Source organism: Ursus arctos, unplaced genomic scaffold (assembly GCF_023065955.2).
Source record: "Ursus arctos isolate Adak ecotype North America unplaced genomic scaffold, UrsArc2.0 scaffold_1, whole genome shotgun sequence".
Taxonomy (NCBI): domain Eukaryota; kingdom Metazoa; phylum Chordata; class Mammalia; order Carnivora; family Ursidae; genus Ursus; species Ursus arctos.
Window position 1 is genome coordinate 49157078 of NW_026622763.1, and position 23780 is coordinate 49180857.

At 38.3% G+C, this 23780-nt stretch overlaps 1 protein-coding gene across 1 annotated transcript in view; it reads right to left on the reverse strand.

The window, feature by feature from the left end:
* The window catches only part of LRP2 (LDL receptor related protein 2), a 193719-nt gene that overhangs the window by 70030 nt on the left and 99909 nt on the right, over positions 1-23780 (reverse strand). Inside the window, exons 30-38 of the mRNA XM_057318411.1 lie at positions 22807-22984; positions 20583-20711; positions 15452-15618; positions 14131-14274; positions 9958-10067; positions 8264-8441; positions 4974-5187; positions 3639-3872; positions 1710-1898 (exon numbers count right to left, since the gene is read on the reverse strand). Coding sequence (XP_057174394.1) covers positions 1710-1898; positions 3639-3872; positions 4974-5187; positions 8264-8441; positions 9958-10067; positions 14131-14274; positions 15452-15618; positions 20583-20711; positions 22807-22984 — 1543 coding nt within the window. The remainder of the gene's footprint in view (positions 1-1709; positions 1899-3638; positions 3873-4973; positions 5188-8263; positions 8442-9957; positions 10068-14130; positions 14275-15451; positions 15619-20582; positions 20712-22806; positions 22985-23780) is intronic.

Here is a 23780-nt window from a genome sequence, read left to right on the forward strand (position 1 = left end):
CCCTTTATGTATTCAAATCCTTCCATCCAGGTTTGGCAAACTTTTTCCCTAAAGGACCAGATAGTAAATATTTTAGGCTTTGTAGACCATATGGTTTCTTTCGCAAGTACTCAGGTCCAGCATTGTAAACATGAAAAGCAGTCATGGACAAATGGGCACAGCTGTTTTCCAGTAAAACCTTACTTACAAAAACAGGCATGGTCCAAAGGTACACATTTTCAGTTATAAAAAAGTAAGTACTGAGGATGTACAACATAATGACTATAGTTAATACTGATGTATGGTATGTTTGAAAGTGGTTAAGAGAGTCAATCCTAAGAGCTCTCATTACAGGAGAAAAATTTCTTTTCTTTTCTTCTTTCTTTCCTTTTTACTGTATCTATATGAGATGATGGATGTTAGCTGCTCCTATTGCGATAACCATTTCACAATATATGTAAGTCAAACAATGACGCCATATGCCTTAAACTGATACAGTGATGTGTGTCAATTATTTCTCAATAAAACTGTGGGTGAAGAAACAATCAGTGAGAGGCATTTTGTCCACAGGCCATGGACTGCTGACCCCTGCTTTAGCTATATTCTCAGAAGTAATAGAGTAATCCAATTAAAGCCTTATCTATGATATTTAATATTTACAATAAACTCTTATACTACCTAGATTTTCATAAAAATTTAAAAATTCTAAGTGATGTCTACTTACCAAACAATCATACCAAACAATCATACTTATTTTTATAGAACAGAATCATATTCTCAAAATTATAATACATATAATACATTTGTTTCTCAGGGTATCATTAAATAAAAACAAATGGTAATTTAAAACTAGGTACATGACACCTAAAACTAATATTACTCTGTATGTTAACTAACTGGAATTTAAATAAAAAACTTTTAAAAAAATAATAAAATTAAAATTAAAAAGCAGCAGGTGATTTTGCTATGCAAGAGTGGGAACATGTCAAGTCATATGAGAGATAATTACCAACTAATTCAATGTCTTAGCACATCAAAGGAGAGACAGGGGTTATGAACAGGCAGGGTTCATGGGGAGCTTCAACAGTGGTTAATGAGGGAATAAGTCAGTGATGACGGGTTCTGTTACCACCTGGAGATCATATTTGTATTCCTAGAGTTGTTTACAATATTAATAAATGTATGCTGTGTATGTCATTATTAAAAAAATAAAATTAATAAAATTAAGTACATGAATCAATACAACTAAGTTAATGTAATACTGTGTCATAATGATCAAAGGATTTTTATACATTAACAGGATAAAGCGATTAAGAATTTGTCAACTAAAATTGCTCAGCTTTAAAATAACTGATTGTCATTTCACGGTTCACTAATTTTAATATCCCTTCCTCTTTGAAAATGTAGACATTTCTAATTTAGAAATTAGGTGCTAATCTAAGTGTGAAAAATAATCAACAATTTTTCTAGGCATTATTCCTACAGTTTTGATTATGTTACTAATAGAAGAAAATGAATTAATTGTTATGACTGTCCACTGAAACACCTTACCATTAACTTAATAAACATATAGCTTAGTCTAAAAGCATAATTTAATTTATCTTAAATAATACCAATAATTGTCTAGAAAAATAGATTTGTAGAACATACAGTGTTAAATTAAACTTTTGAACATGAAGTGCAAAAAACACAAAAAAAGTCTCAATAAAATCACTACCCAGCTTACCTACCTGCTACCCAATCCACTGCAATACCCCGAACTCCATTTTCTCCTATCCCATGTGTAACGATATTCGTAAAACCAGACCCATCGGGTTTGATTCTACGGATTGCATTATGAGATGTCACAGAGCTGCTAAAATCACACCAATAAATAAAGCCAGAAGATACATCAACATCCACATGCAGTGCATTTCGTCCTGAAACATTTAAGAAAAGATCATTAAACAATGCTCTAACTGGAACTAGAACTTTTACATTCCTGCCCTTCCTCTCAAACCATCATTCCCAACCCCCTGCTCTGACCATGTCCCTGTTACAAAATAATACTGTTTCTCAGTTTCAATGAGCACACCCAGCACCCAGATCTTGGTTTCTAAAAGCCATTTCCCACAATAAGGAGAACGGGCTCCTGAGAAAAACAGTTGATCATAAGTTTGGGAAGGGAAGGTACAAGGTGAGCCTAGAAGATCTTATACCCAGAAGCAAGGGAGCGCTCAAACACTAATGGGATCATGTCAAAAGAAACAGGCAGTCATTTCAAGAGGTTTTACCTGGCCAAAATGAATCCATAAAGCATCAAGAGTAATTGTAGTAAATGTTTACAACACACTGAATTTAAAAAATGAATAAAACCTTGAATCCATGATTACACTGTACACCTGAAACTAGTAACACTAAATGTATGTATATGTATGTGCATGTACACACAGACACACACACACACACACAGATTGAGGGTTCACATGTGTCGAAATATTAACAATTTTTGTTTCTAGGGGAACAGTATAAGGATGTTCATTGTACCTTTCTTTCAATTTTTCTGATTTGAAATTTTTCAAAAAGAAAAGTTGGGAGAAAAAATCATTGATTTTATAATATCTTTACAACATGGTAACTTAGATCCATAACTTTTTAGATATGGGTAATACACAAAGAGGAGTCATGAGTACTTGTGACTATAATCATCAGTCAGGAGCACGTGTGGTCCCAGATGTTCCCTGACTCCTTTCACTGTATGTATTGTCGGCTCTTCTAACTATCACTCCCACCCCTCCATTCCCTTCACCCTTTTTCTTCCCTTTCTATCTTTTATTTCTATCATTATCCTGTGACATACTCCTTGTGATGCTACTAAACACTTGGTTCCTCCTGTGGTAGCATACACCTAGAAATCTCTTGGTTCACCTAAGAAGCAAGTGATCATTTTCTATGTTCACAGTATACAAACATAAAATACTGCGAAAATACAGTTACTAAGGAGATTCTAATACTGTCAACTCATTTATTTCAACTCATCAAATACATAGTAATAAACCATATTATGGACTACTTCATTACTCTAACCTTGATCCCAAATTTCCATTAACTGCTCTTCTAAACACCAACTCTGTATACTTCTTGCAATCTCATGCTACATTCTACCTTGCTCTAGGCCTGTCATTCTCAGTGTGGCCCATGGACCAGTGACATCCATGCCCTGGGGACTCGTTAGGAATCAAACTGAGGGTTGCAGAAGGGAGGGGGTGGGGGGAAATGGGGTAACTGGGTGACGGGCATTACGGAGGGCACAGATGTGATGAGCACTGGATGTTATACGCAACTAATGAATCACTGAACACTACATCAAAAACTAATGATGCACTATATGGTGGCTAATTGAACTTAATTTAAAAAAAAAGGCATGCAGATTCTCTAGCCCTACCCCAGACTACTGAATGGGGAAATCTGGAGAGGGGGCCAAGATCTGGGTTTTAATAAGCTCTCCAATTCTGATGCACACTAACGTTTGAGAACAATTCAAGGCAGAGGCAGTTTATCTCAAGGGAAAGACAAGCTTCATTACATGCTGAATCCAAACATGGAGAAATGCTTTACAGCACCAAGAATTCAACATGGCACCAGACAGTGAAATCTTACTTCTATTGGAGTTGGCATACCTTCGCCTGCCACTGGCACCATGGCTTCTGAGTGATCCGAAAATTCCAAGCTAAAGCCTCTGATTATAGACAGCATTGAAACAATAAGAAAAGAGCTATATGGAGAACAGGTCCGATTATCAGGATTGAGTTTCAATCCACTGGCACAGGCGCATGAGAACAATCCTCCTGGTATAGGCAGGCAAATCTGCTGACAGGCATTCGCATTGTTGCTACAGCCGTTGGAGGATGCATCTAAATGAAATCAAAATTAGTTTATAACTTTTGACCTCACATACTTGACACTCCATCTCAAGTATCTTTTATTGGGTCACCACATAATTCACTATAAAAATCAATAACAAAACGCAGTACCTCGGTTAGCAACGTAAAAACAGCGTTGAAGAGACTACAGCTTATATGACTAACACATAAAGGTACTGAAACTATTATATAATAGAGAATGGAACAGCATTTTTTTTTCTTCCACAAATCATAGAGGAATTAGAAGAACCAGGGAAGTCAGTATGCAAATTCTAATTTTTTTCACCCTCTGACCTATATACTGGCATTTAAAATTACATCGGTTTTATTATATGATCAACAATGTGATGGCCATTTGATTTAGAATGCATTAAATAAGAACATTTAAAGGTTTTTTTCACATGCAATAAAAACAAATGCCAAGTGATAAACCTAGGTTATAGACAGCAAACAAACTGTTGAATAAACTTTGGTTAGAGACTACAAGCTATAAAATATGTCAAAACTTTAAAAAATAATTTCTAGATCACAATACTAATTTAAGGGGCCAATCAGAAGTTAGATTATCTATGAAAAATGTGTTGAAAATAGCAAGTATTTCTTTTAAGATTAAAAATTCTATCCTGTTAACACTTTGCCAGCAGGTACCCAACCAATGTTTGCTGACCACATTCAATGTGCCAGGAACTCATCTAGTTACTGGATATAGAGCAAGAAACAAGACAGACAAAATGCCCATCCTTATGGAGGTTACATTCTAATGAGAAACACAGACAACAAACTGATAGATAATATGTCAGAGACTGCTATGAAGAAAAGCAAAGTAAGGAATTTAAAACGATGGGGAAAGAATGGGAATAAGCTTACTCTGAAGTCAACCTGGTCTTTCAGATGCCAGATTAGTCTTTGACACTGAGCCAACCTTATGACAGGGTTATCATTTTAAAAACAGTTGGGGTAATTTCAATTTGCATACATGTGTATGTATATGGGCCTGTGTGTGTGCATGTATTTATATATTTAAGTGTGTAGATGTCTGACTATACATTGTACATTCATGTATAGTCATATATTTCGGTGACAAATACTTACCACGTTTGTGATAAACTCGAAGACCCCTTAAATTTGGAATATTCTCTCTCAAGACTACTTTGTTGGCCCCAGTGGCCTTGTCAACTCTTTCAATGACTTCATAGTGTTCATCAATATAATAAAGGAAGGAATCATAGACATCAATTCCCCAGGGGTGGGAAAGATGGTTTACCAGGATCATTCGATTTGTACCATCCACATTTCCTCTTTCGATCTAAAAAATCAGAATTGTCATTATTGACTGATTCATGGTGAAATGAGAGAAATGTTTAAAACTAACATTCTCTTTCTCTTTTTTTAATTTAAATTCAATTAGCCACATATAATACATCATTAGTTTCAAATATAAAGTTCAGTAATTCATCAGGGGGATATAACACCCATTGCTCATCACATCACAGGCGCTCCTTAATGTCCATCACCCAGTTACCCCAATCAACCCCCCACCCACCTCCCCTCCAGCAAACTAACATTCTCTTAATAATAATACATCACATCTATATAGCACTCTATGGTTCACAGAGATTTTTCATATCTGTCTTCTGATTTGATAGTTACAATTACATGGAGCAGCAGGTCAGGCAAATGCCAGTATGCCCATTTCACTGATAATGAAGTTGCAGCTCAAGTAAGTCAACCAACTTTCTCAGATGGCATGGTGAAGAAAAGGGAACTAAACCTCTTGAGTCTCTGCATGTGATATTCTGGAAAAGGATACACATTTAGTGTCAAACTGTAGACCATTACACAGCAGTTGACCGACCCTGAACTTAACATCTTCACCAACAATCTCTGCAATGGGACTGGGAAACATGCTTCATTCAATGACAAGATAGCAAGTGCAAAGGGGCAAAGGGTGGTGCTGTTATATTAGAACAGGTAACAAGTCTTAGTCAAAATGACTCTGATAAACTGGAAAAGAACTCACAAAAATGAAGTTCCTAATGGGAAATGACAAGTCTGCTTCTGGAAGAAAAATAAACTGTAGACATAACTGGTTTGATTTCATTCCAGAAACTTGTCTCAAGTGCCTCCTCTGTGTCAGGATCTGAGCTGAGTACTGGTGAGAGAGACAGATGAGGTTTGGCTCACTACCTCACTGGACAAGGAAACCCAGCAGTTACAAGAGCAGGTTATGCCCTAGAAACTGACAGAAGTTCCAGAAAGCTAGAGCAGAGGGAAAATAAGCTTGGAGGGGAGCTTTGAAGGAATGACCAGGACCAGATTAGCTAGCCAAGTGTTTGGAGCTACTCCTCTAGGCTGAGCAGTGATCAAACCTATTTGCTGTGGATTTATGAAGACAACATGTCTCCATCATGAAAGCAAGGTTTATTAATGACAACTATCATCTGCTCAGGGCTCAGCATGGTGGTGGTGGCAGAGAAAGGCTGGACCTGAGAAAAGAGGCAGAGGACAAATCGCCAGGATTTTGTGATGATTAAATAAGGACATGGTTATTAGAGTGAGGGGAACATGAAGGTTCTAACCCGGGAAAGAAGATGGACAGTCACGCCACCAACAAGCCCACACATTCAGGAGGGCAAGACAGATGCAAAAATAGGAAGGGAGAAAGATGGTGGGCATTGTCTGGGACATGCTAAGTTGTGTACAGAAATCAAACATGTGGCAAGCACTCCCTCATCATTGCATAGAGACATCAAAGTCCACAGAGTGCTTTCACCCATCACTACTTCTTTTTAATCCTCTAAGTTTATCACCATTATAAGTACATATTAGGAGTGAAATTGGCACTGTTGAACTAATAACAAACTGAACATCAAAACTACTGTGTAAGATCATGGAGACCATGAATGCTGAAAACAGATCTGAAATCACTACTATTTAAAAAGCAGGGAAGAAAAGATACAAACATAGTGAAAAGAAGGGGTACATGCACCCCAATGTTCATAGCAGCAATGTCCACAATAGCCAAACTGTGGAAGGAAATGAGATGTCTTCAACGAATGGATAAAGAAGATGTGGTCCATATATACAATGGAGTATTATTACTCAGTCATCAGAAAGGATGAATACCCACCATTTGCATCGACATGGTTGGAAATGGAGGGGATTATGCTAAGTGAAATAAGTCAAGCAGAGAAAGACAATTATCATATGGTTTCATTCATATGTGGGACATAAGGAATAGAACAGAGGACCACAGGGGAAGGGAGGGAAATCAGAAGGGGAAGAAATCAGAGAAGGAGATGAACCATGAGAGACTCTGGACTCCAGGAAACAAACTGAGGGTTACAGAAGGGAGGGGTGTTGGGGGGATGGGGTAACTGGGTGATAGGTATTAAGAAGGGCACATGTGGTGATGAGCACCGGGTGTTATACACAACTAATGATTCGTTGAACACTACAACAAAAACTTATGATGTACTATATGCTGGCTAACTGAACATAATAAAAATAATAATAATAAAAAATTTACAGGGATTCATTTTCTACCAACCATTGAAAGATCAACTGGCCAACATAAAGACTGGATCACAGCATGCTCTTGAGAAAAAAAGAGATATATACTAATGATGAAATCTCAAAAACAGAATTATTAAAGGTGATTTTAAATTAGAAAAAATTTTTAAAATATTTTTTAAAAAGCAGGGAAGAGACTGGCACACACTCAATACAACATCCATAGCAATATTTTAATGGAACAATAGTTATTACTGGGCACCTTCTATGTGCCTTGTCCCAGCTCAACTGCATAAGCTGATGATCAAACACTATTTCCATAAATGGATGTAATTATAGAGTTTCTCCTTCTTATTGCAGAAAATAATGAACTCAACCTTGGAGTTTAAAATTACCACAAAAGGGAGTTTTCCCATACGCAACCACCATGTTACGACCTTAGAGAATAGCATGTAGCTAGGAGGGGGTGCCGTGCTCAAAAGCTTGGTATTTACATTTTTTTTTCTTAGTTTCTACAACTGGAGAGCCTGGAGAACTTTCAAAGAAAAGCTTTAAAATCACTAAAACATGAAAGAAATGCCTCTTAAAGGACAAATAAGAAATGAGAAATGGAAATATTTTCTCTTGAAGAAAAGCAAAGGATGAGGGAAAAGGCAATAAACATTACAAGGAACTATGCACAGACTAGAAAAAAAATGGACTGCAACTAGAGCAATATTTGCTCTGGGGAAAAAAGTTATTAGGAAGAAAGGACAACAAAACACTGGTCCAAGTAGCCAAGTGAGATTGTTCAGGAACCACAGCCAGAAAAGGAACAATCGGTATCAGCGATACAATCTCAGCAATAAAGACCAACAGGGTGCGCATACCACTCCCGTGCTGGTGACAGCCCAGTAGAGTTTCTGCTCCTCAATATCAAGGGTGATGAACTCCAGGTGTTCAAGGTTCCCAGTGAAGAGAACTTTTGGAAATGTGCCATCCATGTTAGCACTTGCAATCTTGGCAGGAACACCACTGTCTGTTCCTTGGTCTGACCAGTACAGTTTCCTACAACCAGGAAAAAACACCAGCATTTCATAAAACAGTTTCATTAAATACTTAAATGAAAAAAACATGTATTGATTGTCCTCAGGATGTGCACAATTCAGTGGAGGAAGTCTGAACCATTAATATTTTGTGACATACAAGGTGGAGGAGTATTTAGCCTGCGTTCTGTCAATGTCTGTATATTTCCTAGTTGTGATTGGGGTAGAGGCCATTTAAAATGGTATCTAAAATTGGTGGGGGATCCTTTACCTTGGTCAGACAGGTTGGAAGCTTACGACTAGGAAATAACCTATATCAACGGTTAATCCCTTTCAATGAACCACGCACTGCGCAGTGCACTGGGAAGAACATAGCTCATGTAAACGTTGTCAAGTATCTCCCTGCTCACCTTTCAGACCTGTTATTTAACTCCTCCAAACCATCATCTAGCACAAGACCAGCTACTTTCTTTTCTGATTCCTGTGATGAAAAATGCAATATGACACACAAACCTAATTGCCACACAGAACTGCCAAATCCATACTAGATAAAATGTCATTAATATATATGAAGAGTTGCTCTCCATATCCATTGTGGACATACCTTCTAGATTTGAATCCAAGTTTCCATTCCTTTCTATCTCATCTGCTGCCATAGCCTCGGCAGACAATTCTCTTACACTCTTTGCCCACAAGTCTTCAAACCCCTTCTTTGCAATCTTTATTTGCAAACCTCTTGCACTGCCAATATGCCCATCCCACGAACCTCATCTTCAAATCTAAATTTCCCTCCTTCTAAGTTCTTAAACTCTGACATTCTCTGCTTTGACCAAACTCTCCCATCTCTTCGCCGCTCCTATTTTATTTCTTCTATTGAGCCGTTCATCACCCTTAAAACTTGCCTGAGCTTCCAAACCTTTGGTCCCTCTCTGCCTGGACCTAATACGTAACCATTTTAGCAACATCCTTATTTACTCTCTTCATCTCCCATTGTGCTTACCTTGCTAATCACTGGCCCTGAGTTCTTGTCATAATTTTCTTTCTCCTCTCAAATTCCAGGCTACCAAATTCCTTTGCTGGACAAAGACAAAACTCTTGTGAATTCTGAGTTCACTAAAAATTTAAGCTATCTACCCTTAACTGAGAACTCTCCTCCCTAGCTGAACCCTTTCTCCTAACTGGTCTCCCTGCCCCTGGTTTCTTCCACTCTGATCCTGACCCATCTTCCTGAAATACAAATTTGATTCTTTCATAATTCCCTTCCTCCAAATTCTCAGCCGAATCCTTCGAGTTCTATTTCAAATGTTATCCAGTCTAGTGCTGCTAATTTAAAGAACATAGAACAAAACACAAGTTACATCCTTCACGTTAAATATAACTCAGAGCTATTTCTCTTTCTCACTGAGATCTGTATTTTTCAAAATGCTAGCATAAGAACTCAGAAAAGGTCCTAACTTTGAAATCTCCCATGTTATCAGGCCATAACATTACCAAGAATGGTGCTGCATAGAAGACATGTGTCACGTAGGAACACTCACCCGTTAACAGGATCAACAGTTATGCCAACTGGACTACCAACTCCAAGAGCTGTCCCATCACTGGTAATCAGTGTCTTTCTGTATCTGACATCTCCCTGGAGTTTCAAAACCTATAGCACAAAATCACTTATTAGAACTGAGTTTCATAAAGGGAAACAAAGAAAGCTGAGATGAAGGAGAACGTACACACACAAATTCCAAAGCCCGATTAGAGATGAATGGGAGGGTTTGTGTGAAATTCAGATAATCCCTAATTGCATTTCAGGGCTATGAGGAAATCAACTCAGGAGAAAGTGAGTAAGAAAAGCAAAATCAGCCCTCAAATTCCTATTCAATTCACCTCAAGTTTCAGGAGAGAAAATTTATATGGATAAAAGAAGGATTCAAACGGTAAACATACAGACTCACTACCTGAGAGAAACTACAAAAACGTCTTCAGGAAAAGATACAGGAGAAAACTCTGGAAGACAAATGGGGGCCCCATAGTTCTCTGGCATCCCAGTGACTTGCCCATAGCACCCAGTGGCCCATCACTGAAAACACAGTTCACCAAACAGTCCAAATTTACTCAGAGTTAAAGTGAATTCTGTGCCAGCTTAACAGCCAGAGTTAAAATCCAAAAATTCAAATCCCTGACCTTCTATATCTGACTGAGGCAAGTAAATTCACCTCTCTGAACTTAGTTTCTTTATTAGTAAAATGTGGGTGATAATGGGACATTCTGCACAGAGCTATAATACATGTAAAGTGCTTAACACGGCACCCAGTGTAAGTGTGTTTCCTATTTTTTTATTGGTCCATTTATTGGACACTTACTATGTAGCAGGCATTATACTAAGCATTGTTGGATTGAATCCTCACAATAATTCTGTGAGACGTTTTAACCGTATTGTGGATGCCCATATTATACATGATGAAAGAAGCGTAGGGACCTTCAGTGGCTTTCCTAGTGTTATCTATTTTTAATTATCACTGTAATTGTGAAAACTAATGTTAACAGAATCCTGAAACATCACGGAAAAATATGAGTTAGTACACCAGAAGCAGTTTCTTATAGGAACAAGGCTATTCTAATATGCACTTGAGAAAGTCTGAGAGAAGCTAGGAAGAAATTTGAAGATGTATGCTGATTTGCACGAAGGTTTTTCTATAAAATTGCTTTTTAATGCAAATAGATTATTTGTGTATCAGTGTTTATGTTTCTGTCTCTGCCCTCTTTCTGTATCTATATGTATTTTTTCCTCCCTCCTTCTCTTCCTCACACACACACACACACACACCCCTCTCCTTAATCCCTCATTCTCCTGATTTTTCTCTCTCCTGTGTGGTATCTTTCTCTCTTTTTAATTCGCTTCTTTCTGTCAAAATTTCTCTCCTTTTCCTGGGCTTAAGGATCTCTTTAATTCAAAGGAAAGCTCTTTTTCCTTGTTTTTTGGCATATATCAAGTTCTCTCTCACACAACCATTCTGTATGCCTCACTCTTCAGCAACAAAATTGCATTTAGTGAATGGGCACACAGCTACCCCTAGTGGAAAACAATTTATTCAGTATTTCTCTTATTTTCAAATTTGAATTAAATGAGTTACTCTTACGCTGGAAGGAATACTGTTCACGTAAACAGCAAGAGAACACTATTTCTGTGTCCTTATGAAATCTAACATTCCCCTGAAAGAGTCACCATTGACATCACCAAAGGAGAAAACCAATAAAAAACACGAAAGGGCAACTTACCCTTGGATCATTATTCTCATAGGTCCTCTGTGGCTATATTCTAAACATACTGGTGGTTTGAGGGGAACAGGACTCTGTATTCACAAGACGCCTTAGTGTCAAGAAGCACTTTTAGTTACTGGGCTATAACCCCATTTTACAGATACAGAAGCAGAGGCTCAGAGAAGTTAAGTAACTTGTCCAAGGTCAAATACCCTGTGAGGGGAGGAAATACAGAGCTGTCCCTAGTCACAAAATGCATTTTCCTATCTCAGAGTCTTCATCAAGCACTTTTCTCTGCCTAGGGTGTCTTTCCTTCCTTCTTCATCTGGCAGAGATAAGCACTGGTCATCCTTCAGGATGCAGTGCACAGGTTCTCTTGCGAGCATTCTCCCTCCCCACACGTTTGCCTCTGCCCCTAGGCACAGAACACTTCACAGTCACTGCTCATATCACACTTAGCACACTGGAACAAAGCCATCTGTTTGTTTGTCTAACTCTCAGATGTGTGAACTACTTAAAAGTAGAAAAAAATAACTTTATTCATCTTTGAAGATCCAGGACTAACAATGGAACTGATGGGTTTACTAGTATGTGTTGTAAGTAAGCCAGACTCAAAGCAGATCTTTGGACTCCAAAGCAAATTATCTTTCCTCTGTGCCTCACTGCCTTCGGGCACAATGACAAACTCTAGGTTTATATGATAAGAGTGGCCTTACCGATATAACATTTGCATGCACACACACACATTCATTCACTCACTCACGCAGTATTAGTCATCAGCTGGTGCCTCTTTATTGTACTTAATATCGATGGTGGAAACATGTTCCCTGCTTTTGGAAAACTATTTAAAAGGGAAGACCCCCATTTACAAAGCAAGAGACCAAAAGACAGAGGAGGAACGTATAAAGTGTCATTCAGAATGAAGATGTACTAAGCAGATGTGTTTGGAATTAAGGGTTTTAGTCAGTCAGTTGTGCCAACGTTTTGATGGGAGAGGGATATTTTTAGTTGAGATTATGAAAAAATATCTTTTGTCACCGTCAAAGGGGGTTATAGCAGGCTGGATTGCTGGAGTTGTCATTTATAACAAGGCCAAGTCAAAACACTGCCTGGGAAATCAGGGCAGTGAAGCTGACTGTTTAAGCCAATTTCCTAAATTATGTAAAATTCAGGTTCCTACCTAAACAACAAAGGGCTTGAACAAGATGAGCCTCCAAGATTCCCATCATATTAAGAGCTTGAGATATTTCAGAGGTTAGCATTTGTACATATTGCAAATGTCCCTCTAATTGTGAACGTGTACTACCATTGCCGGCCCTCAGGAATGTTGTGAGAATTTAACGAGATCCTGTTTGTCGAAGACCTTTGTAAACTGTAAGCAATGTTCTGACTTCCCCTGTCCCACCTGCCCTAACTTAGCCACTTGACTGCTATGAGCCTGCCTCACCTTCATCCAGCATCTATCTTTCCGAACACTCCATAGAAAACCAGCTGACTAGCTGCTGCCTCACCCTGAGCTGTGACCTGTCACTCTACACATCCTTGCTAACTGCCCGCTTGCAAGACCCTTCCTTTGCTTCAGAAATTTTCACTTTCAAAATTATTATGAATTAATATTCCCTTACAGGGGCGCCTGGGTGGCTCAGTCAGTTAAGCGTCTGCCTTCAGCTCAAGTCATGATCTCAGGGTCCTGGGATGGAGCCGCAAGTCAGGCTCCCTGCTTAGCAGGGAGTCTGCTTCTCCCTCTGCCTACCGCTCCCCCTGCTTGTGCTGTCTCTCTCTCTCTGACAAATAAATAAGTAAATAAAAATCTTTAATAACCCCTTACATGTTTTAACCTTATCCCAGAATAGAGCAAACCAATACTAGGTGAGTTACCTCTAATTTACTTCATGTGATTGCATACCGGTACCCCATCTAAAATTTCATCTGGGATTTAAAGTAAAAAGAACACTTATCGCAATGAAGAAAGTATCAAAGGAACTAGAATCAAGTTTCTACTTTCTGTTTCACTGTTAGAAAAACTGTACGGAGCCATAGAAAGATTTCCATCTTAGAACAGAGGCAACCTATAAACTTGGTTGGGACTGAAATAACGTTACAGACTTAATGAGTAAAGATAGGGAAAATTTCCTGCCTATATTCTTCCATACTTAATGCTGAATTCCTTACCTAATTATTCATTTATATTTTTATAGATTGTCTAAAATCCTTTTATATGAACCAGTTAGTATTGATGCTTAGGAGAAAAATAAAATAGGGCAGTAGAAAGTTGCAATAATTTCTTTCTAAGGTGGTTTCACTCCTTCCCTTCTAAGACTGATAGTTCATACCAATAGCTCCTCCCTTTTCCTTCCTGCTGAAAAATAATTTCAGAATCTAGGAGAGCAGTTTCTGAGAACAGATTTCACATGCATCAAATGCCAGTGTTTGTGTCAACTGTATTATGGAATAATTACCTCAATTGATGGAGTTTCAGGATCGGTGTAGTATAAGTTTTTTGATATCCAATCTAAGGCCAGGCTCATGGAAGACCCCGAACTAGATAGAGAAACCAGTACTGTCCTGTTGGTGCCATCTGTCTTCACTCTGTGAATTTCACCCTGGAAAGAAGACAAGGAGAAGTGAGCTGTTTCAAGGTCACAGTCTTGATACGGAAGCCGTTCTTCAGTTCCTGCTGAAGCTCCTGCCGGCTGCCATGTTTCTTGAATACTCCTCACATTTGGAGAGAAGACAAAGGTTCAGGGCCACTGGGTGGGCTCACCATGTATAATGCTAACACCAGCAATATTTTGAAAGTAATGATTCTTTTTTTAAGTGTATCTGAGGCTCATCATTCAGGTTGCCTCTGAGATTGGCTACAGAGATTCATTTCTTTTTTCTTTTTTAATGATTTTTTTATTATATTATGTTAGTCACCATACAGTACATCCCCGGTTTCTGATGTAAGGCTCGATGATTCATTAGTTGTGTATAACACCCAGTGCACCATGAGATTCATTTCTTAACCAGCACAGGCCAGAGTCATAAAAATAACGTAAGTCATAAGTGAAAATCAGGAGGCCAAAATAACCATAAAAGCCTATTTTATTTGCATAGAGGTGACAAGCATCAAACACAAAGATCTTCCCTCTCTTCCTCATTTGTAATCTCTTTGCCCCTTCCCCATCCTCACAGCTTTCTCCTCGAAAGGGTGAGCTCCCTCCCATAAGAAGGGAACTGAAGGAGTGCTCCTTTTATCCTGGAGGCAAAGATGCTGATGAAGACCCCAGCAGCCACATCAAATGCTTTCCTGGCATTTCCTCAGGGATGTACTGCTTTTTGTCTTGAGTTATGATCATTTTTATGTTCATCTAGTATCTTCTACTAGCTTAAAGCTCCTTCAAAGCAAGCTCTGTTGCTTCTTCTTGGTGTGTATTCTATAGCAGGAAGTTGTTATTTCAGTGTAGAGAAAATAGTAGGCACTTAACAAATACTTACTGGATGAATAAATAAATAATATCCAATAGCTTAAATGTGCTTATTATCTGATCTTTGCTCCAGGCCAGCCTCCTATGTACATCCTTCATTGAATCAAAAAAAACCTCAGTGGTACTATATGTTAATTAATTAAATTTAAATAAAATATAATTTTTTAAAAAACTTAGTGGTAAATTAATTTATTTCTGGACCATTTACCTTGTATCCACCCAGCAAAAGTTTGCTTATAAGAAGGCATTGGTACAGGCAGACTCGTCAAGAAAATATACTTGTATACTTTGAATATTATTCAAAACTTACTGGATTCTCAACCCAATAGATGAACTGCTCTGAGTCATCAAACTCAACATCGTAACCGTTCATCACTGCTGCTATGGGGACCATAGCATCGTTGCTCTTCACCTCGGGATTAAGGGAGATTCCAAAAATTATACTGTATCTTACAGTTATTAAGAAAGGTTGATCATCTGTGAAAATAGCAGAATATCAATCAAAACAATATCCCACTATTCCCAGACATGTAGAGTAATGGAAGGCAGCAGATTGTTATCATCCCATAGGATCAAATGCACTTGCAGCTTTGCAGCAATAAATATCAGAGACGGTACATATTTTATCGGACAACCCAGGGCCTTGGATCAGGTTTCAGCGGGTTGCCCGGGCACCAGACCTCCAACTCTACATACAGTGCTCCTGGACTTCCCCACGGCAGATCAGTATTTACCTTACTCTTCATGAACTCCTTGCTTACACGGATAAAACACTTGTGTTTGTTAAGCATCACAACTTACACATAGACAAACCTCACTAATACCCAATTACTCAAGAAAAGGAGAGCTGGATTTTGGGGGAAAAAAATGTGAAAGAAAACATATGGACTATTCTTGGTGAATGGCAATTTACTAGTCTTAATATTACCAAGTATGGCCTAGTGTTTATTAGAGACTTAAATTACTAAATAAATCCAATTTATAAGCTCCCCAATTGTGACCATTTATTCACTATTATGTCCCCAAACCTGGCATGTAATGGCTGCCAAATAAATACTTGCTAATGAAATGAATGACCACATAAAGGAATCAATAGATGGATGCATAAATGAATATGTCAATAGTTGTCTTCTAAAGTTCTCAAAAATATCTATACATTGCAACTTAAACATCTTTATAATATCTTATTCTAACTATCAGTTCACTTAATCTCCTTAACAGGAAATCAGAGGTCCTTTTTCAAAGATAATCTTTATTCTAACTCTAGTCCCTTTATCAAAAAAATCTAAATTGATGAAATTCAAGAGTGAAGTTTTATTTATAATCATCTCAGAAAAGGAAAACTGGAATGTGAGTTTTTTGGTATGAAGACATGTACATAAACTATATCACATATTAAGCAAAATTAAAATAATCATTGCATAATTTTCATCTGCTAAAAATGATGTTCTCATTATTTTAATAATCTGGAAAGCTTTAGATCTTCAAGGGGATTATTCTGGCTCTTTACTTATTTTACCACTTCATTAGCTTTTCCTTGTTCCTGGCATTTCCATTACTAAAAATAACTTAGCATTTATTAACGTAGTAAACACTTAAAGTAATATTGCAACTATTAATGCTGTATTATTTTACAAAGCCCTACAATACATAGCTTTAATCTTTCCCAATAAACCTGCAAAGTTTATTTTCAACTGAAGCCAATGCAACTTGCAGGGGCTAATGTGAGAGTTTAACTCACAAGCCTGTCCTCTCTCCACTTCTCCACGTTGCCTCTCTTCTGAACAAATGCAATACCACAAATAGTCGCCCCTACTTATTGAGAATATGTGCCACATAGTATGCACCAAATATTATTTCACTTACCTGATCTCCCTACAGCCTCATAACCCTGTTTGTTAGGCTGTTAACCCTCCCCACCCCCCAACTTTCAAATGAGGCACAAAGAACCTAAACAATTTAACCAAGGTCACACAGCCAGATCCTCAGACTCCAAAATTTATGTTCTTAATCACTACTCTGCAAAAAGTGCAGGCTGGGTACTAGTTATTGAATATCAAATTACCACTCACTTCATTTAACTACATAAAGCTCTATTAGGAGCTTAGATGTACCTTGAAATGATATTGAGATATTTAATTATTTATTCATTATATGTTATAAGCACTCATTTGTTCAATAAAAACAAGAAATAGTCCCCAATTTCACCGGAGAAATTTAAAATTTTATGTACTCAGAACCTAATACTGGTCTTCTAAATGTGTAATTTTCCTTTTGTTTAATTGGAGGAATTCTCAACCAAAGCACTGTTTAGGGCCTAAAAAAATGCATTTCTCATCCATCAAACATGGGCTTTCTTGATCCCTCTAAAAAGTTCCTCTCTAGCCCTACCCAGCTCTACTCCTTTGGCCACTCACTATTCTTTCATAGGGCTATGTCTCAGACCCTTGATCTGATGGCTGCTGGTGGATTTGAGAGGGCTGACCACTTGGGAACAGGCAATCCACCAGAGGGTGGGGTGTCATTCAGTGCTGCACTGGCAAAAGGTGTGAAAGCCAAGGTGAAGGATGATGCCAGGGAAGCGCTAGACAGGACTGATCATTGAGACAAATGGTATAGCGGTGTGTGAAAAGTGCTCTGTGGGGAAGAAAAAAAGAAGGGAGTGATTTTATGACACTACACAGCTATAAAGGAGCAAACGGGTGATAAACACAAGACTAAAGGAGGAGCAAAAAAAGGTTACTGGAAGGCTTGTCATTGACTCAGCACTTACTGAGTGCTACTGTGTGCCACAGGTGATGAGCATCTATCAGGTGGAGGCTTAATCCTCAAGGAACCTAGAGTCTACACAACAAGGTAAAATATATGGACCCTTATGATTCCCAATGATAATGGCCATGAAACAATATGCACAGAAGTACCTGGGGTTGGATGGGAAGGACTTCAAGAGGAAATGACATTTAAGCCATCCGAGGATAGCATGTCTCAGCCTTTTGTTTGTTTGTTTATTTTTTAAGATTTTATTTATCAGAGAGAGAATACGAGAAGGGGGAGGGTCAGAGGGAGAAGTGGGCTCTCTGCTTAGCGGGAACTCCGGGATCATGATCAGGTGCACCTGTCTCAGTCTTTTGAAATAAAAAATCATTTCTTCATTTTTATTCTTCATGTCATGATCCCATTAAGATTAGTGTTAGCAGAGCAGAGAAGTAAAAAGACAGCAGTTAAGAATGGGAAATTGATGAGGTAATTGAAGAGCAACATGTATTACTCCCCAATTAGGTCCTCCTTAACTCAGACCTCACACCAACTGATCAGTGCCGCCACCTTTCCAACAGTGTGTGCGAGCAGTGTTTTCTTCTTATGTTGCACGTAATCACTGAAACAATTGCCTTGTGTCCCTCAGTCTGAGTCAGAAACCTATTTTGGATTTCAGGTTGTTTATTGTAGAGGATGCTGGGGAGACGTTTTGGTTTGCTTTTGTTTATTTGTTTTTTGCATTGTGGAGAACATATTTTCTAAAGAATAAAAAGCTATTTCATGCAGATGAAGTTCTCAGTTTTAAATTTTATAACATAAAATTCAGAAAAAATAGAAATAGCTCATAATTCCCTTATCCAACAGTAACCACTATTGGTGCTCAGCTGTGTTGTCTTCCAGAACTTTTAATTTTTTTTTAAGATTTTATTTATTTTATTTAGAGAGAAAGAGAGAGCACATGGTGGGGGGGGGGAGCGGAGGGAAGGGGAGAGAGAGAATCTCAAGCAGACTCCATGCTGAGTGCGGAGCCCGACATAGGGCTTGATCCCACAATCTTGAGATCCAGACCAGAGTCAAAATCAAGAGTCGGAAGCCCAACCGACACAGACACCCAGGCGCCCTTTCCAAACCTTTCTATTGCGTATTTTTCTATGGCCAATACTGAACAGTATCTGCTTTTTCACTTAACCTTATCACATAAGCACTTCCAAAGATATTCCAGACACTTAGTAAACAATATTTTAAAAGCTATTTAACTTGTAAATCAAGTAAAATGTTATCATCTATAAATGTTAACAAGCTTTCTAAGCTTCTTATTGGAAAAAAAAATGTGGAACTTTTTTTTTTTTTTTAAGTTAACATATATTGGCACTAAGTTACCCAATTGGTGCTCAAAAATCAGTTGAGGGGAAAAAAAATCTACCTCAGTAAAGTCAGCCCATGGAAAACCACTAGTGGAATTATTCAAGAAACAACAAAAGCTACTATTTAGATATCAATCACCATCAGATAGTAATATTGATTACACCAATCCCCAATGCACAGTTCAACAATCTTTGTGTGGTGAAAGAATGCTTTGTATCCAAAATGTCTGTAGCCAAGTTTAATCTTCTGCTGAAAGACTCGGAGGACACACTAAATTAAACAATGTCAACAAGGATTAGGTGCATAATAAGTCTCTGAAGAAAAACAGCAAATGCCAATCCCTTTGTAAGCATTACCAATAATTAAAATCTTTCATCACGAAAGTATCATGCAAAATATTATATCTTGATGGAATTCAATTTGCAGTAAGCCTACATCTGCAAAATCTGTAAACACCACTAATTTCCTGGATTCAGCATAAATTTTCCACTCGAAAACTAACTTTCCCTCTAGACTAGGATTCTATTTTATCTCAGTTTAAGAACATTTTATCATTAACTATTTAACTTCTCTGCAACCATTTTTGCAGTACCAAAACACTTTCACTCCCCTGAGAAGTGAAAAGAACTAGAATTTAGAGTAACTCTCTAGATTTTTAAGCAAAAGGTGAATGATTTTTAAGAAGACTTTATTATATATCTAGTACATACTCCAGCAGAAATCTCTTTGGTGGACTGTCTCTTTCCCTTTTGTTCTCACTCCCTAAAGTACTTCAGTCTAATTCTCCACATACATTTCTAAACATACCTAGGGTGAGATGAAGATTAAATTGCTCAAATAGTCACTTACGACCTATCAAACAAAGAAAACTTTCATTTTTAAAATACCAGATATTAATTACTGAACTTGGTGTCAGAAGACCTATGCTGCAACACTCATCATTGATGATTGTAACAATAAAAATGAGATAAGGAACCTGAAAAATAAAGCCATACACAAGTGTCAAGAATTTTTACTTCTGAAGTGCAGAATTTGGAACTTCCTATTATCATAGTTTGCCTAACTGTGACCAGGTAAGAGAACATATGAGGTTAAAGATTGTTGCATCACACGCACACATCATATGAGCTTCACATACAGAAACTATATTACACGTGAGGTGCTCACGTGCATGGCCCCAGACAGCAAGTACTCCAGATACTCGCTGAATCCAAGGGAACACAGCCTACTTTCCATTAGCAAGTGGCTTAGAGCGGACACTGCTTTGCTAAACTACAGCGAGCTCCACTTTCAGGGCACACTTAAAGAGTATACTGTACCTTTCAAGCAAGTCACAGAATCATGAGAAAGACTCCATCCCGAAGGACACGCACAGGAATAAAGGTGTGGCCTCTGTGAGGAAAGCAAGCACAGATGACTGCAGGAGGAAGCAGCGCATGAATTTTCACCTGCAATAGAAAAAGACAAGAAGACAACATTGGTGAATGGAAGACCTCCCACATTAAAATGCACAGAATGAACTGATAAAGAAAAGTGATACACACACACACACACAATTAATATCATTCAGCCATAAAAAAGAAGAAAACCTTGCCGTTTGCAACAAGATGGATGAACCTTGAAAGCATTATGCTAAGTGAAATAAGTCAGACAGAGAAAGACAAATACTACATGATCTCACTCATATGTGAAATATAAGAAAAACCAAACTCATGGAGAGAACAGGTTGGCGGTTGCCAGATGCATGGAGTAGGTGGTGGGCAAATGGGTGAAGGTGGTCAAAAGGTAGAAACTTCCAATTACAAGATAAATAAGTTCTAGAATGTAATGTACACTATGATGACTATAGTTTACAATGCTGTATTGTGCATTTTAAAGTAGTTAAGAGAGCAGATCTTAAAAATTCTCAACATACACACACACAAAAATTTGTAACTTCGTATAATGGGGGATATTCATTAAACTTATTGTCATGATCATTTCATAATATATACATATATCAACTCATTAAGTTGTACACCTAAATATACAATTTTATATGTCAAATTTCTCTCAATTTAAATAAATAAAATTTTACATGCGCACACAGTCACGATGTTATTGTCCTCCCAGAGACTCCCCACTAGAGACACAAGTAGATTAGGTTACCTCTATTGGTTTGGGGTTTTTTTTTCCCCTAAACTACTTTACTCCTCCCTAGCATCATGTTTTCAACACAAAATTCATAAGAGGATCAATGGGGGGGGGGATGACTTGTCCAAGGTCACAGACCAATCCTGTCTATAACCAGATTAAGATCAAACAGCCACTGAGTAACCTGGAGCTTAGTTAATAGAAATATGATCCCAAATAATAAACGTCTCCTTGCCTGAGCTAAAAGAGATCTTTTTACATTAAATGAAACAAACATGCATGTTCCCTTTGTGACCTTGGCATTTACCCACTGTTGTCCGAGTTTTGGTTAGATGGTAATCTTTTATTTTTTTATTGATGACATCTTTGTGTGGTCTCTGCTTTTTAAGATAAGGGATCCTGTGTGCATCCCAAACCCACAGGATGTTCTCTAGATCTTTTATGTTCTTATTACATATATCGCATTAGATTCATTCACTCAAAAAACATTCACTATGTTCCAAACACCATTTTAAGCACTGAGAATACTGTAAACATGGGGCAGATATTCTAACAAAAGGAGACAGAACTAAACTCATAAATCGTGATTTCAAGATGTTAAGGTAAAGAGTAAAAGAATTATGAGATGGGTAAGCTATTTTAGATAGGGCCATCAAGGGCCACCAAGGAGCATTTGAGAGAATCCTAAATGCTACCGAAGGAGCAACTCAAGCAGAAATCTGGAGGAGGAGTGTTCCAGGCAGTAGAAAGAACTGGTACAAAAGGTCATCAGAGGTAGGAATAGTCTGGTATGCTTCTGAACCAAAAAGAAGTCCGGCATGGCAAGAGTAAATGGAAGGAGAGACAAGGAAGAAAAAGGGCCAGAATCTGAGGCATGGTGAGAAAGCACGGGGGGGGGGGTGTTTTTTTAAGAGAGAAGATTAAGTGACTTATCCATCTTCCCACCAGAACGAACACTACCAATGGCAATTTTTTAAATCAGCTCGCCATGCATATCATACATCTAGATGACTTGGGGTGGCTACAGCACAGCACCAGGGCACTGGCGTCATAATAAATGAGTCCTAAGAACAAGCTGCTCTAAACCACAGAGTGGTAGCAATAAAAGGACCTAAGGGACTATCTGGTCTATACCCTAGTTGTCAGCCAAGGAAATTGGGATTCCAAGTCACAGAGACAGCAGCCAATGGCTAAATAAAATGACACGACTGAGATCTGCTGTTGTTACACACAAGATTGTCGTCTACCGTGGTAAATAGAAGTAATGGAAAGGTTAGGACTGGCGTGGTTGGTAAAGAGGGAAGGAAAACGTATTGTCCAAACACACAGGTCTGCAAAACTATACACTCAGCATTCCCAGGACAAGTGTGTTCCAAGCTACTCCCAGGCAGGTGTCTCTACATCACTTACCATCTGGTTGTTTCACAGGATGAACTGCAACCACCCCAAGGGGCTGCTGAATATTACGAATTATGACTGACTGGTTCCCACCATGCCACTTATTGGCTTGAACAACCTGGTAAGTAGAGTGGTCAGTCCAGTACACGGAATCTTCAAAGAGAGTTAGGGCATAGGGATGTCGCAGAATCTGTGAGGCCAAAGAGATCAGTGAGACTTTGCCCAGAAATAAAAACCAAGGTGGACAATATAGAAAAGGATACTTGCCCAAGATGATGGTTTCCTTTGGCATTTAATTATTTAATAAAGATGTGAGGAGTCATTGTTCAAGAGAAAGATTTAAAAATGCACTGCTTGCCCTATATATATCCCGTGATACCACCCAAAATTCTTTCACCTATGTGTGTCACGTAGTCTTCCTTTTTACTCTGGTAATTACTCTGGGCCTCCATTTTACAAATGAAAGCAACACTGAAGTGCAGAAAATAAGGTGACTTATCGGGATCCCCTACTCCCAAGCCTTAGCCCCCAGCCCATTATCACCACTCTTTATCCAGTGCTATGTCTGCCACTCACAGATTCACAAAAACCTGATAGAGCCTAGATGCCTATTCTCTGAAGGTAGGGAGGCCCTCCAGGATCCCTTAAAGCCAGAGAACTGTTAACAATGACAACTGTATTATTTTTTTTATTATTTCTTTAGACTTACTTATTTTAGAGACAGAGAGAGAATGAGCAGGGGGAGGGGCAGAGGAAAAGGGGGAGAGAGAAACCCAAGCAGACTCGGCATGAGCACGGATCCCGATGTGGGGCTCGATCTCAGGACCCTGAGATCATGACGTGAGCTGAGCAAGAGTCTGACCTTAACTGAATGAGCCACCCAGGCACCCCAATAATGACAATTTTAAATAGAAGTCAGAAACAGCTCTTTGGTAAAATACATTAGCTCTTTGGTAAAATACATTATGTTCTATATTTTCCCATTT